Raw genomic sequence first — 15,651 nt, forward strand, 5'->3', positions numbered from 1 at the left:
CAGGACAGAGTGAATGTGAAGCCTATTATTTCTGTCCCCATGGGTTGTCTATATCCTGGGTTTGACAGAACATACTCTGACTTACTTTGGTGTTTGATTTGTTAATAAAAGGTGCTGCACCTCCCCCAAAGAAGATCACATCCTGGTTTCTCTCCAAGGGGCAGGGGAAGACCCGTGATGACACTGCTGACTACATTCCTCATGACATCTATGTGATTGGCACCCAGGAAGATCCCCAAGGGGAGAAGGAATGGCTGGAAACCCTGAGGCAATCCCTGCAGGAAATCACCAGTATCACCTTTAAAGTGGTGAGGATTTATTCCATCTATTGCGCATGACTCGGGCATATGAGGAGGGTATGTGTTGTGCAAATAAAAGAGACAGAGGAATAAGTGGCATTTTGTCTACACGTCCTCTCCTTCTCTCCCTTTATTATCATTGCATTTGGGTGAGGGATAGTGAAATGAATCTGTGTCTGTGGACTCCATAAGATCCTCCTCTGGAGCTGGCTAGATGGGCATATTGCTACGGACAGTGACCGCCCCACTGCCAGAGCAGGGACCCTGCAGTGAAGCTCCTCTGCTTGCCAGCCTGGGAGCAAGGGACAGCTGCTGAGCACCCAAGTCAAGTGGTGGTGATATTTTGACCTTCATAAAGAACGAGATTGTAAAAGTTTGAGCCAGCTGTAGCCTAGATCTCACCCTAGGCTATTGCACTTACAAGATAGGATGTAACGGCACACAGGCACAATCGTAAAAGAAACTGAACCTTATTAAGACCAGGTTTGGACATTCCTGAGTTTCAGTGATGCCAAGAAGCAAAACTAAGCGTATCTGGAAGGCCACAGGAGAGCAGGACTTATGACTCATGGTGATTGGGAAACTGTATTTTGTGCAAGCAAGGCACTGCAATGATTGTCTAGAAAATAGCTAGGTCCTTCCTCCCACCTTTGATTAAAATGACTGAAAGCATATCCTGAGCACAGGAAGAAAATTTGTGTAGGCGAAGTACTACAGAAGGAGTCAGGAAGGCTGCAGCTACAGCGCAGCTCCGCAGGTATGTGCAGAAACATAACCTCTAACCTTCCCATCCCTACAGATAGCAATCCATACCCTCTGGAACATCAGGATTGTTGTACTGGCCAAGCCAGAACATGAGAACCGCATCAGCCACATCTGCACAGACAACGTGAAGACAGGCATTGCAAACACACTGGGTGAGGAACAGACCTGGTCTTGTCTGAAGGACTGAGATCTGTTCAATCTGTGCCAATACTGTCCTTGAAATGGAACAGCTTTCTCCACAAGACACCTTTGACTACATTTACGTGACACCAGTGGTACTAAAGTTATATCCCACTAGCACTGATTATATCTTACCCTGCAAGAGAGGAAATCTATTTGTGGGTATACTTAGCACATATATATATATATATATATATTCCCAGCAAACACCTTTGGCTATTTGCTTGCTCTTTCTTGGGTTTCACAGGGAAATTGCACTTCTTTCCCTTCAACTAATTTTTTTAGCATCATTAGAAAATTTGTTATCACAATCTGTGCTGTATGTACTAATTCCTTCTGTGCTGATTAAGTCAACTTATTTCTCTTCTCTACCCTCCACTTCACTTAAGATGTGCTAGGTGCTTTATTATCTTTGCTAGACTCAGCCTGGAGGTGGATTGATTTCTTGACGGTTTTGTCTTATCTTTTTCCAGGTAATAAGGGAGCTGTGGGGGTGTCATTCATGTTTAATGGAACCTCCTTTGGGTTTGTTAACAGCCATTTGACTTCAGGAAGTGAAAAGAAACACAGGTAAGATACATCCTTCCCTCTCAAAAAAGCATGTTGACCCAGAGTGAAATTCTCTGGGCCATGTTTGAAAGGAGGGCCCACCAGACAGTTACAAGCATGTTTCCCTGACCATAAAATATTGTTAAATGTCTCCTGGGAGGGCAGCCTGTGATAAAGACGGTGCTCACTGTGTCACCATTTAAATTAAGGTCTTCTGCTATATGGCTATACCACATGGGTGCAAGTGAAATGGACAGCAAAACGATTTCAAAGCCAAGTGTTAACGTCTCACACAATACTTGTGCGACTTGTCATTCAAGCCCAGTACATGAAGAAAACAGTTCCCTGATCTGCTGTGTTTCTGAGAGATGTGGGAAGGCTTTTCCCATCCCAGAATAATGTGCTGAAGGTGACTGTCTGCCTCCTCACTGTGGGCAATGCTGTGAACACGGGAGCTATGGTGCGCCTTGAGCGCTGCTGAGAAAGATCCTGCTAGGCAGAGCGTGCTGTCAGGAATACCGAGAGGGAGGCATGTAGCACAGAAATATCTCCACGGTGGCTAATTCTCTGTAACCAGCTGTGAAATGAGTTTTCATGGTCTAGGCAGGTTCTGTGCAGCACAGGACTGGATGGCAAAGATCCCGACATTGGTAGGAGATCTGCGCCCACGCTGGGAGGAGCTGGAGCAGTTGGAAGGAGTGGTTTTGAAAGCAAAGAGGACTTGACATGAAGAGGTTGGCTTTGCCTTCTTTCCCAGTCCAGGACCTAGAAAACAGATGGTGTGGGATTTCTGCACAGGGTCTTTGCCACTGGTGGAGTTAACCTCTATGGAAGGGTTCCCCAGGGCCTGGAATAGCTGCCAAAATCTAGTTATGTGTTTGCTGCTGAAATCTAAAGGCAACAAGCTAGTGCTGGGTTTCTAGGACATGCAGCTCAGAAAAGCACAGCCCCAGGAGGCATCAAAAGTGGCTTTAGGACAGCTTTCCAGCCTTTCAGTTCAGGTGGAAACAGTCTGACACCCAAGGCGTACCCTGGAGCTGTTGTAAGTGCCACTGCCCCTTCCTCACAGCAGGCTGTCCTCCTGTCCCGCAGCTCCCCAGGCCACACGCAATACAAGCTACAGCATGAGAGCTGTGCTGCGTTACTGGTTGCATGAAGTAGGTTGGCTCACCGGCAGATGCTAAGCACGTTACCTGGGCCTGTCTGCTGAGGAGCAGTGCGAGGCAGGGGTGGCAAGCTCTTGGCTTCTCATCTGCTGTTCTCTAGATGTTGAGCCAGATCAGTTCCTGCCTGGTAAAGCGACAGTCTCTGCCAGCCCAGGTATTTAGAAATTGCATGGCAATTTAGTATGTCAGGCAGATGTTTCTTGTCTTGACAGACGCAACCAGAACTACACGAACATCTTGCGCTTCCTGACACTGGGAGATAAGAAACTGAGTCCGTTTAACATCACTCATCGCTTTACTCATCTTTTCTGGCTGGGAGACTTGAACTACCGTGTGGAACAGCCCCCAACGGTGAGGGACTCTGAGTGAATCCCTGGAGAGACAAAATACTGTGTTGCTATAGAAGCACTATCTTTTTCTAATCTAGGGCAAGATGGCAGAAAGAGGGGAGGCAGAAGGGATCCCCAGGGCACGAGTGTGACACCAGTTGAGGGAGAGTAAGGAAATCCCCTTGCCCTCTTCAAGGATTAACGGGCCCAGGGCACGCCAGGAATGCTGTCTGGCACACTTTGCTGCTCCAGGCAGCATTGCTTCCCCAAACCTCCCAACCCTCTTTCCCACTGTGAACGAGCATCTGTCCCTGAACAGCTTGATCCAGAGATTGCCTTTCTGCTCTATTTGGTTAGCTTCTAATGGCTCAGAACAGGCCTTCAGAAACAGGCAAGCTATAATAAATACTGGATAGGTTTCAGGAGGCGGGAGACGACAGCAAGCCTGGTGTTGATGTGCATCTGGTTGTGTGTGTACGCTTGTGTGTAGCGGATGTATGGGCATTTTGATGCTTATTTCGACAGATAAATGTTCAGCCATGCAGAAAAGACTGGGACCTTTCAGTGAAGGGAAAGGTGGGAAAGAGACAGGGGGTACAGCACTGTGAAACAGTTCAGAAGCACTTGCTGGCTTACCAGTGAAGGGAGTATTTATAAGGTTTTGCATCATCTGCAGCTCTGCTGTTTCCCTGTTGGCAGGAAGCAGAGAATATTATCCAGAAGATCAGGCAGCAGCAGTATCCGGAGCTGCTGGCTTTTGACCAGCTTCTCATAGAGAGAAAGGACCAAAAGGTGTTTCTGCAGTTCGGTAAGATTCTGAGTTTGTTGGCGGCAGGTTCCTCTCCCATTTCCAGCAACTTTTTCTGCCAGACTTGATGTGGGGCGGGGTGTACAGAGCAGCAGCTGTCTTGCCTTGATGAGGGTTCTCAATGGGACAAACTGTAACAGAGCTATCCTTCTGTTTTAGAGGAAGAAGAGATTACTTTTGCTCCAACCTACCGTTTCGAAAGAGGTACCCGTGAGAAGTATGCCTACACCAAGCAAAAAGCTACAGGGGTAGGTGAAAATGGATTTTCCTTCAGAAGTATGTAGCAGAGCAGGGAAAGTAACTCCTGCAAAAGAAAGTGACCAAAACCGATCTGTCCATTTTCTGCCCTTGTAGTGTTTTGAAAGGAGTCAGTACAAACAGAAAGATTTGACACAAATGTATGGTGTTTGAGCAAGTAAATTTCCTGTTCTTTTGTGAAGTGGTCCTTTCCTTTCTTCTTGACATCACTTCTCCTTTGGTTTGCAGATGAAGTACAATTTGCCATCCTGGTGTGATCGAGTGCTCTGGAAATCATATCCCATGGTGCACGTTGTGTGTCAGTCCTATGGTGGGTAGATAACAGATTGTAGATAGCAAAGCAATCAGTCTGAAACGGAAATGATTCAGAGCAGAGTCTGTAGGATCTCCCTGCACTGCCAGGCACTCAGTGTAGAGGGACCTGATGTTAAATCAGGCAGAGTGGAGCCAAATCTCTCTGCCTGTAACCTTACAAGGTTGGGAATTAATTCTGTTATTCTTTTATATGCAGAGTACCACTCAGCTGCAGCTGTCCAGCTTTAGGCCACACCGTAGGATCACTTTACACCTCTTATTTCTTGGCAACAACCACCACTTTCCCTGTGCACTTACCACCAGGAACTCCTTCCTTGCTGGTGCCAGCAGGGCAGACCCTGTGTGCACAGTCCAGTCTGCAGAGGCTGGAGCGGCAAACATCTCTCTTCTATCAAATCCTATTCCAGAAGGACTGTGTGGTACCAAGAGCCTGTTCCCTTTCTTTCTGAGAAGTGTCACAAAAGTGCAGTGCAGGGAAGAGAGGAAACCCACAAGACCTGTTAAAAAAAAAAAAAGACTCAGATACTAATTCATGAAATTTCATTGGCTATACAGGACCAAGCATCTGAGTATAATGTTGATGGTTGTATGGGACTGAAGACTGTAGAAGTCTCTTGGGGGATAAGGCGGTCTGGTCACAGAGCCTATGGTGACGAGGTGTGTGGTCAAATGAGCACCTCTAGAAAGTCTGGCATCTGCCTTTACACACTGTTCTGTTCGATAGATGGGGCTTGCTAGAACTCAGTGTGCACTTAGGTCAAGTCAAGACCTTGCTCACTGACTGTTAATATTGAGCCATGAGTTGCTCCATAGCACTGAAGTAGCACCAGTGTATTCTTGTGTGATTTCCTGCTGTGTTAGAGCTTTAATTAGCTGTGCATGTTGCAGAGGCAACCAGGAATCCTGCAAATGCTTTTTGTACTGGGGGAATCTAACAGTGATAGTCGCTTGCAAAATGATATGGTAAAGTTGTGTCCGTTAACCAAATCCTTATGTATTTTGACAAAAGAGTTACGTTCCTATATACTAACATGAGATTATGTAGAAACACCTTTGACTAGAGACAGTTACCACAGCGACGGTTATGTTTTCTGGAAAATTACTGAGTAATATTTCTATCGCAGCGATCTCACTGTAGCAGGGCAGAAACGCAGGGCAGTAACTATCCTCCCTTTCTCGTTGGCAGGCTGCACCACTGACATCACGACAAGTGACCACAGTCCTGTCTTTGCCACCTTTGAAGTGGGAGTCACCTCACAGTTTGTTTCAAAGAATGGTTAGTCAGGCTGGGTGCAAGTGTGCCGTCTTCACCTTTGAATATAAAACACAGTGCTTTGTATATGTTGAAAGAAAAAGCTGGTTCTTAAAGAGTCCACTCAAAAATGCCCTCTCTTTATCTCCTACTGAAAATGCCATTATCTTCCCCTCCTCTTTCCTAGACTCCAAGTACACGGATTCCCAAGGGGAGATAGAGTTCCTGCACTGCTACGCTACTCTGAAGACCAAATCCCAGACCAAGTTCTACATTGAGTTCCACTCTAGCTGCTTAGAAAGTATGTTTGCCCATCTTTATTCTTTCTGTTAAAGTTTCCTGCTTGTTTGGATTAGTTCCTTCTTGCTTTGATGTAAACAAACAGCTGTGTAGATCACTTGTTCCAGTGCAAAAAAGGAATGTCCTAGAGATTTGTTGTGGTTTACAAGTCATCCTATACTGTCAGCAATACAGTCCAAAACCCACAGCCATTCAGCTGTAACCCATGCTTAGACGTGTAGCCTTCCACCACTTCTTCCATCTTTGGCAATCCGATCATCTCTTTCTTGAAGAGAAATGTGTGGTGTTCTTACTTATCACACAGAAAATCTCTACCTGGCAAACACTTGAGTGATTAACTCAAGTGCCTGCTATAAATGACCAGGTGCTTTCAAAACAAAGCACCTGCATTATGCTAATAAAAATAATTTAATTATCCTGGTTTGAAAAGATTAAGTCAGAGGATCAACTTAAAGTGAAAGGAAAGGTAGTGATCTGATTCTGTACATGGGACTGTGTACCTACCAGTGCTGCAGGGCTGAGTCTCAGCTGTTTATGTAATGTGAGCCTACATGCCCTTGCTGTGTTTTTTTTTAAGCGATTCCCCATCACAGGACTGCTCCCGTAAGTGGGACAGCATGCCTTCAGTGTATGCTTCATCACATTATCGCATGTCAGAGCGCTGTGTCAAAGACAGTTCCATAAAAGATTATTTTTTGGCTGTATCAAAATTTGCATAAATTTCTATGGAAACAGTGTATTACGAATCTTAAATTAGAATTTCAAAAGTGTGCTATCTTGAGTGGCGTAGGAAGAGCTGTCATGTTCTTATCCTCCAGTCCATGTATGCACTGAGCTTTACAGTGCCAAGTTTAACTGTAAAATAAAACCATTTAACAATGCTCCAGTAAAATCACTTGTAAGTTTACTGTGTAAACATTCACCCAAAGCTCAGACTTTAAGCTTCTTAATACTTTTAAAACTTGTCCCCAAGTGGGAAAATGATTGTGGGCCTTTTGGAGATCTAGCATCTGAAAAGCATTTGTAGCCAAGTTCTTGCTGTCTCTCTCATGTCTCCTTTCTCATCACTTTGCAGGTTTTGTAAAGAGCCAGGAAGGAGAAAATGAGGATGGGAATGAAGGGGAGCTTGTGGTCAAGTTCATTGATGCTCTTCCAAAGGTAAACTGGGACTATGTTTCCGTATCCATATGGAAGTGAAGCCTTCCATTTGCACCCCATAAGCAACATTACGTCTCTTGCTTATATAAACATTACTTTCAGGAACATGGTTATGGTCTTGTTTACACTCAAAAGGGACTGTAAGAATGCAGGATGGGCTTAAGCTAAACAGAGTATGTTACAGGCAGGAAAGGACTGTGTTGCCAGTATACTTTCATCTGTATCAGGAATTTTGCTGGCCTGATTATGTCACTCAGGAGAATGACTTTTTTCTCACCTTTTTAGTGAAAATAACTATGCTGACAAGTTTTTTAAGCAGGTTTTGTTGTTGTTGTTAGTTAGTTTTAGATGGAAGATAAAACAGCTGTGGTGGAGTTTCTTTCCCCTCTGAGACACAGTGGGGTTTTTTAATTGATATTTTTGAGAAAAGTTGACTAAGTATTTTTTACCTGTGTTAAAAAACCATCAATGGCCTGAAGTAGTGTTCTGCATGTCAGTGTCTAGACATGTTCTAGACAAGTACTACCCGTGAGATCCGAGCTGTTCTCCATTTCCTGGCATGGTGGGAGCTGGAAGAATTATCAGAGCTCTTGGATTTGGAGCAAATATGCATCTCAGTACCCTTCTGAACAGCCCAAAAGAAGAACTGCTGACTTTGGAAGAGTGCCTTACACTGAGAGATGGGGGAAAGACTCTACAATAAGTGATTGTAACAATAGCCAAACAGATTTTTGCAAACAGACAGTAATCAGAGTCCAGATCACTTCCTCCTAGAGCAATTTTCAGTCTGCGCTGTAGGAAGAAAATGCAGCTCGGCCCAGTGTGAGTGTTTGATTTGTAGCATTCTGTCTGCTGTGCTGGGAGCAAGAATGGGGGGACTCTAAAAGTGCGTAGCCTTCTACCACAGATCTCCAAACATCATCAAAAAGGCTGATCTTAAGGGTGACGACATACCCTCATGGGTCTGTCCAGCTGAGTTTTGCTCATTTGAGGCTGAGGCACAGGGAGAAGCGTGTTCATGTAGACCACCTATTGTACTGACCCACATTAACTTGTCTTTGCAGCTGACTCCAATTATTTCAGACCCAGAATACCTACTGGATCAACACATTCTGATCAGCATTAAGTCATCAGACAGTGATGAATCTTATGGTAAGTGCTTAGCTCTAAAGTTCTGGATGAGTCAAAAATCTACTTAGATTTTTCCAAACCGCTGAAAGAGTGGGAGAGAACAGAAGTAACTTTTATAGACTGAACATCTATGATGCTCTGACTTCTGATTTAGAACTCAATGGATACAAAAATAAATTGTGGGCAATATTTTGTGAGGTAATGATTAGAGGAACACAAACTAGAAGCATCAATCTGTGTGAGCTTTACCAGCCCTAAAAGAGCAGCGACTTAAAAAGAAAGTACTTTACAGCAATTAAATCAGGAGTCAGTCTGTTTAAATGGGTTTATTCAGAACATACAAATCCTGTTTCACTTGCACTTACTTGATGCATTTCTCCTGACTACAGAAAAGTCATTGTTAGTGCTGCTTGCTTCCAAATTCTAGCCAGAGACTGCAGTCCTTGTCAACAGAAGGCCCTTTGCTGAAATCCCATTTACCTGAAATGGCAGTCACAGGCTCGTGTTTTCCTTACCAGTAATGGAAGCACTGAACACTGTGGTCACCTGCGAGTGTCTCCAATGCCCAGATCCTTCACACGTCTGTGAAGAAGTGAAATGAATGCCCCTGATTTCTCAAGAGATATTACGCTCCGTACTGTGATCCAAAGCAGATTCTCTCCAATAATCTCAGCCCTGTTGGCATAGTGATAGTAGATGACTGACATGAGAAAGAAATGTCAATGTTTTTTTTCTCAGTCCCAGGCTCATTGTCTCCTTGTCACCCTCTAGGCGAAGGCTGCATTGCCCTGCGAATAGAAGCAACAGAATCCTTAGTTCCTATCCATACTGTGCTGACACACCATGGTGAGAAAACAGGGGTCTTCCAAGGTGAAATCAAGTTACAAACATCACAAGGAAAACAGAGAGAGAAACTGTATGGTAAGGAACGAGATCATCTCTGCAATGCTTGCTCTAGAGAATATCCATCTCAAAAGATTTCTGATAACTGTCAAGGAATTGAAAATTATCCTTGCAGTGCTTTTAGTCCCAAAGAGGCAAGAGCTTTTGAGGCTGACTGCAAGGAGATGTGAGTATCGTTAGTTCTCAGGAGTATACCTGTACTCTTTCAGAAAGACACAGCAATTCCATTTGGGTTTTTCTTTTTCATCATTCAAGTAAATTCGGCAGACTGAGAGAGCCCCCTGTCTGTCACTGATACTGATTTTATTGAATGGTGATACCTTATTTCCACTTGCAGTGGCTATATGACAAGGTGCCAAAGCTCTCCCTGCTCTAGTCACCCTGGGGAACATCTGCCAAGAGCATGTGAGGCTCTCAAGGAGCAGTTCCTCAGCTAAAAGATCACAAACTTTGCTTATTTTCATCTTGCTACTTGTTCTCTTTCGGAGTACAAAACCAGCCTCACGACACTTACTATTACTATCAATGGTAAAGTGACCTGTATATAACTGTTAGGGGGATCATGACCTTTGTATTTCAAGATACACACTTTTTCCTATGCCAGCAAAATGTGATATGTATTAGTGGGCAGTTGAAAACATAATAGTGTAATAGCCGTTTAAAACGGTCTCACTGTCATTCTGATAGACAAAGAGAGATGCCTTAATACAAGCAGTAACACAGAAAACTTACGGAATCAGACTCTGAAGCTGCCAAAACACTTTTATGCTGTTTCTTTCCTTCAGATTTTGTCAAGATTGAACGAGATGAAATTGCTGGGCAGAAACCAAAGAACATCAGCAACTTAGAGCCTTGCAAAGACTGGGATCAGGCTAACAGGTAAAGGGCAAGTGGCTAAGTCAGTTACAGAAAACCATCTGGCTCAATAAACGCAAAGCTGGGCTCGCTGTGGAGCAGTATTAATAGCCACGGTGAGCAGTGGGAAGGTGCCTGTGGTGCTCTGGTCAGGGCTGGTCGATGCTTCTGTGCCCAAAGCTTCAAAAACTGAGAATGCATTAGTAAGAGTGGGTCCCTGCACTCCACTTAAAAAGGGCCCTTTTTTATTTCCAACAGAAAGTCAAAATCTACTCATCTGATGGCTAGAGAGGCAGCAGCCATTGCTCGCTATTGGGGGAGTGCTTCCTCTTCTCCAGACAACCCAGGAAAGGAGGATATGTTACGGTAATCTTGCTGCTTTACCTCTGTCAGCTTGGGGTGGGAAGCTACACTCAAACTGCCTCTTTTCCTTTCCAAGAGTCACAGGACACTCCTCAGTAAGGCTGTCCTTTCACTCCAGTTTCACAGGTACATTTCTTTGCAGGCAGCTTCCTGCTCTCTGCCTGCTAGTCTACAAGGGTATGCCTCAAAAGGCCAGACGTCTCTCCTGTTGTTCCAGCAGCATATTCTTATGCCGCACAGTGCTGCCCAGTGCTGCAATTTGCCTCTTGCTTGGAGGTGTCCTGCTGCAGCTGGCAGCTGAACTGCTGGACCCAGAGACCTGTAAAAGCCCCCACGTGTGGCTGCAGAAGCTGAGTGCTCTCTGCAGCCTGGAAATGGAAACGTATGCCACGGCCAGAGGAACTATTTGGGGCTGGGGGAGATGGCCTTGACCGAGCTGCTTCCTCTCCAGTGACCCAGGGCAGGGAGGCGCTAACAGGACTCCCACTTATTCTTTGATTCTGAAGCAGCAGTGATAAAAAAAGAAAAAAAAGTAGGTGGTATTGAATCTAAGCAGTCAGTGGGCACTAACTCCTTTGTAGCTGGCAGGGAGACAAAAAAATAAAAGTATTTGTGCATGTATCTTCCTAACAATGTTTCTTCTCTTCAGCAGCTCCACTCCCACAGACATCAGCAACCCCAACTACCTGGGGATGACTGCTTTCTCTCAGCCACCCTCTGCAACCAGCCAGCTTAAGCAGATACCTTCACCAGACCAGCCACCTTCTCTCTGGAGCTACGAGCAGCAGCCCAAAGAGACTACCTCCATAATGGGACAGAGTCAGTCATCCTCTACGTCACCCTCCTTGTCGCCTCTGTCTCCAAAACCATCCCTCCAGCCTACAGTGAACAGAAGTATCTGTAGTCGGAGTCAAGAGTATCTGTGAGTCTTTGAGTTTTGCAGTGGGGCTAGTGCCCTCTTTCGTCATTCTGCACCGTCACTATTTCATTATCTGTATGGAGAGTTCAAGGTGCAGCATTTTCTTTCAGTCTTTTATCTCCAGAGTTAGAAAAAGATAAGTGAAGGTCACAAGTGCAGACATCACATATTCAAAGAAAACTAGTGTAGTAGATTTTCAGACTTTTTGTGAAAGGAAAGCCAAAAATATATGTATAAGTTTAATTCTGTACTAAGAGAAGAGGACTACAGAATTGACTGTAGTAGCAAAGAAGAAAAGGGACAAGTATGGCATAGAGCTTTCCACTGGATGGGAAGGAGAGCTCCTTCACATGTCATATGTGAAGTACTTTAGCTGAATTTCTGCTTTCACTACTACACACGTGCCCAGCTTGCTACAGAAGTTAGCATCAATGTGCTGCATCTATCCCAAGTCTTGCTGCAGAATTTCCATCCAGCAATTGAAAATACCCTGTCCCTACCCAACTTAGCGAAGTAATGAGGCTGCTGCACCCTAGTGCGCATACACAATCAGTGTCCTCATTCCAGACCTCTTTTTCATAGTGCCAGCTGCTTTCTGAGTCTGGGCTAGAGTTCACTGGTAAACGTATGTGGCACTCTATCAGCCAGAACTTGCAGAAGTCAGAGCTGCAAGCACCGCCTCATCTGTTACGTACCTGACAACGCTTCATCGTGCTCTCAGCTCTTTGTTCCTGCATGGACTGACTTCCAGAAAATAACTTGAAGCAAGGAACACAACTCATTTGAGGGCACCCAAAGAACACATGCCGCTCACCCCTGTTCCACTCTGTTCAGTGATATCGTGGCTGATCTTTTAAGTATTGTGGTGGTTCTCCAGATGAAAGTCTTACCACATCAGGTCGAGTCATACAAAAACCATGAAACCTCCCTTGTCCCATTGTACAGCTGTGCTGTCATTCCAGTCTGAGCCTCAATTCAAAGGGCTCGGCTGTGAACGCACATGATTGTCTCACCCTACAGTATACAGCTATTGCTTATATATTCAGCATTTGGGTGCATTAAGGAGTTTTATCCCTTCCCTAGGAATACCACGTGGCATTGGTAGCAAGAGGAGATTGACCTGGTTGTAAAATGCTACAGTGTGATGTAAGCTCTTATGTTAACTGTCCGGACAGCCATTTCAATCCTCTCTGCCAGATCTGAGGATTCTTATTAATATTTAAATTCAGATTTGTGCATGTCACAGAGCCATCAAAGCACTTGGCACAGTTTGGCTTATCTCTGCTTAAAGAGAAGCCAAGTGTCACTCCAACAAGACTGCAGTCCAGCAGGGAGTTTATAGACTACCACGCGTATCTGCTCTCAGCTGTCAAATTAATAATGATTAAGCAAAGTAAAAACAATACACAATTCTGTTCTCTCCCCTCAGGTTTAACTGTTATCCTGTTACCCCTTTGCACAGTCAGTTTAATTTTATCATGCTCATTTCCTATTAATTTTCTCTTTAAATCAGTCAGTGTCTCTTGCTTGCTCTTTACAAGTCTCCTTTTTACACTGCTTTGACCATAGGCCGCCTGAACTGGGGAAAACCACAGCAGAGCCTTTGCTTCAGGAGGAGGGACAGCAAAAGCCAGAGATGTTTGAGAACCCACTGTATGGCTCTATGAGCTCTAAGGGCAAAGTGGCATCGAAGAAAGAGCAGGACTACCCCAAGGCCTTGCGAAAAGAGCAGCCGCCCCTGCCTGATCAAAGCTTTCATCTCACAAAGTTGCAGGAGCCTGAGAGCAGCAAGGCCTCTGGGAAACAACCATCACCACCTTTCCTAGTCCCCACACAGAGATTTCGGTCCTATACCTGCTCTGGTCAATCTGAAGAAAAGAATACAGGTGAAAAGACTCAAGGCAAACCGAAGGTGATGACATCATTAGAAAACTCAGCACCACTCAAAAAACTAGTCAAGCCATCAAGGTCTGAAGTCAGCCCAAGCATCCAGGGACAGCATAACAAGCCGCCCCTTCCCTCGAAGAGCCGGGCAGTGCTGGACATGCAGAACTCCAAGGGCCGAGACTATCGGGACAGTTCAGAGCTGCCGCACTCCGCGAAGCATCGGACAGAAGAGGGACCGGTCGGCCGGACAACTACCCCGGTGTGTTACTTGTGGGAGTAAGGCAGGGTGGAAGCTTTTTTAGACCTTGGTGTCACAGTAGAATGCTACTAGAGTAGTACTGTGCCCTCGCTCTGTATTTCCTAACCAAGCTCAGAGCACTGTCCCACAAACCTACAGGGCTGGCTGAGCAGGGCACGCAAGGGAGTATCTTAAAGCAGTATGTCATGTTGTGAAACCATGGCCTTAGTTTTCCATGTTTTAACTTCTGGACTGTTCAGGCTTGATGGCCAGAAGAGGAATGCAAATAGTCAGCTACTTTGTTATTGCTTATTTGGTGCATACTGCATTGTTTCAGAGAAAGTCCAAACTTGGCCCGAGAGCACAAATTTACAGTATCGGCTAATAGATTTGCTTTGCTGTAATTAATAAAAAGATGATTAAAAGTAGTTATCTATGGGAAACACTAGCTTAGAACAGTGGCATCCAAAACCAGTACTGAACCCTCTACAGAAATAATCACACATCTACTTTTCTGGGCTGGTGGGTTTTTTCTTGTGGGTTTTTTTTCCCAGAATGCCATGAGCTGGATGAGGAGGAGTATGGGAGGTCTTAGTAGGTGGGTTTGGGAGAAAAAGAGAGCCCACTTGAGCAAGCTGTAGGATTTTTTATTCCCTTCTCCATCAAAACTTTTAGAGTCGGCAATAGACAAGCTGATATCTTCTCTTGTCTCCACAGTGAAAATGACATGGCAGATGGCACCCTAGGAGGAATCCTGATGGGAAGAAAGATGGAGATTACTGCTTTGTTCACACTGATGTCCTCTGGTCTGGTTCTAAAAAGACTGGGGATTTTTATTTTTGAGGGTGTATCCCTCACTATGATTATCAAAGTGTTCTAGCTGAGAAGTTTATCCTATGCGGCTCAGACAAAGAGGAGCCAGGACCACAATGCCAAATGCAAGTTAGCCCTTTGTAGTGTCACTTTGGTACTTCTATTAAGAGGCAGGTGGTTAAGTACACGCATTAGTAAATGCTTTGAAAAAGAGGAAGGTACGGTATAAGGACTAGGAGATGGAAGGGGTGTATTTAAAGAACCCTCATTCTACAAAAGCAAACTTTATTTTGTGTTACAGAATTCCTATTAAAGAGTGATATGTAAAAGAAAGCATTTTGAAAGCGGTACAGCTCCAAAAGCGTGTCCTATCCACGGAGCAAGGAGTTAGGGGAGGGTGGTGGGAAAAGAGTTTGAATAGCAGATACTGATGAATGTCACATACTGTCAAGGGAGTCAGCTTTGCCTCTAGTGTGAGCTCCCAGGCTGCACACATGCGTTATTCATGCAGAGTGTAAGGGCTGGCCCTTGGCACTGTGGCTCTTTTTTTTTTTTTTTTTCCTAGCAGGTAGTGCTTTTGTACCCCTAACAAACAGAGGGAAACACCAGAACTACGTGCAGAAATGGGAGAACAGGCAGGGTCCGTAGGCAGCCCAGGAGTATAGCTGCCTGAAGGGACAGACAGCAGTCATTCCAGCCTGTCTTACATCAAGGACTCTGCTTTTGAAGGACACTGGCCAGCTGGTTTTGTAGCATTCTTAATAGATTAATGCTGACTTTACTGTACACTTTTGTTTATTGACTGAGAATTAATAATGTTAACATACTTGTAATTTCTGTTATATTCATGTTAAGTATTAATGCCATGGTTTATGGCATTAGGCTATGCCTGTTTGTGACTTAATAGTTGCTATTGTTTCCATGTTGATTACCTAAAAATAATAAAATAGTCACCTTTCTGAACATTCTTTACTGAAAATTCAGAACCGCCTGCCACATGATCCAGCTTTAGTTGGGTGTTACACCAGCTCGCTCAGTGGCAGTAGACCCTGCCCAGAAGAAACACCGAAGGCACCGAGGAGTGCAAGGAAGATACAACAATGCCGCCGTGATACTGCGACTGCGGACACATTTGTCTGTGTGCACAGACCCTCCATGAATAC

At 44.8% G+C, this 15,651-nt stretch overlaps 1 protein-coding gene across 4 annotated transcripts in view; it reads left to right on the top strand.

Annotated features, from left to right (window-relative positions):
* INPP5D (inositol polyphosphate-5-phosphatase D) overlaps positions 1–15,451 on the top strand; it is a 56,831-nt gene extending 41,380 nt beyond the window's left edge. The window contains exons 13-29 of one of the 4 annotated variants that reach the window (XM_075760821.1): positions 112–308; positions 1,099–1,216; positions 1,718–1,814; positions 3,172–3,310; positions 3,988–4,096; positions 4,256–4,344; positions 4,583–4,664; positions 5,856–5,945; positions 6,109–6,222; positions 7,297–7,379; positions 8,444–8,531; positions 9,282–9,431; positions 10,199–10,292; positions 10,527–10,634; positions 11,281–11,553; positions 13,120–13,696; positions 14,393–15,451. In XM_075760821.1, coding sequence (XP_075616936.1) covers positions 112–308; positions 1,099–1,216; positions 1,718–1,814; positions 3,172–3,310; positions 3,988–4,096; positions 4,256–4,344; positions 4,583–4,664; positions 5,856–5,945; positions 6,109–6,222; positions 7,297–7,379; positions 8,444–8,531; positions 9,282–9,431; positions 10,199–10,292; positions 10,527–10,634; positions 11,281–11,553; positions 13,120–13,696; positions 14,393–14,395 — 2,411 coding nt within the window. In that variant the 3' untranslated portion in view covers positions 14,396–15,451. Of the gene's footprint in view, positions 1–111; positions 309–1,098; positions 1,217–1,717; positions 1,815–3,171; positions 3,311–3,987; positions 4,097–4,255; positions 4,345–4,582; positions 4,665–5,855; positions 5,946–6,108; positions 6,223–7,296; positions 7,380–8,443; positions 8,532–9,281; positions 9,432–10,198; positions 10,293–10,526; positions 10,635–11,280; positions 11,554–13,119; positions 13,862–14,392 lie in introns of those variants that run through there. The other 3 variants (XM_075760822.1, XM_075760819.1, XM_075760820.1) reach the window with 3 other exon arrangements.
* Positions 15,452–15,651: the final 200 nt, after the last annotated feature.

The sequence above is a fragment of the Balearica regulorum genome, chromosome 9 (assembly GCF_011004875.1).
Source record: "Balearica regulorum gibbericeps isolate bBalReg1 chromosome 9, bBalReg1.pri, whole genome shotgun sequence".
Classification (NCBI taxonomy): domain Eukaryota; kingdom Metazoa; phylum Chordata; class Aves; order Gruiformes; family Gruidae; genus Balearica; species Balearica regulorum.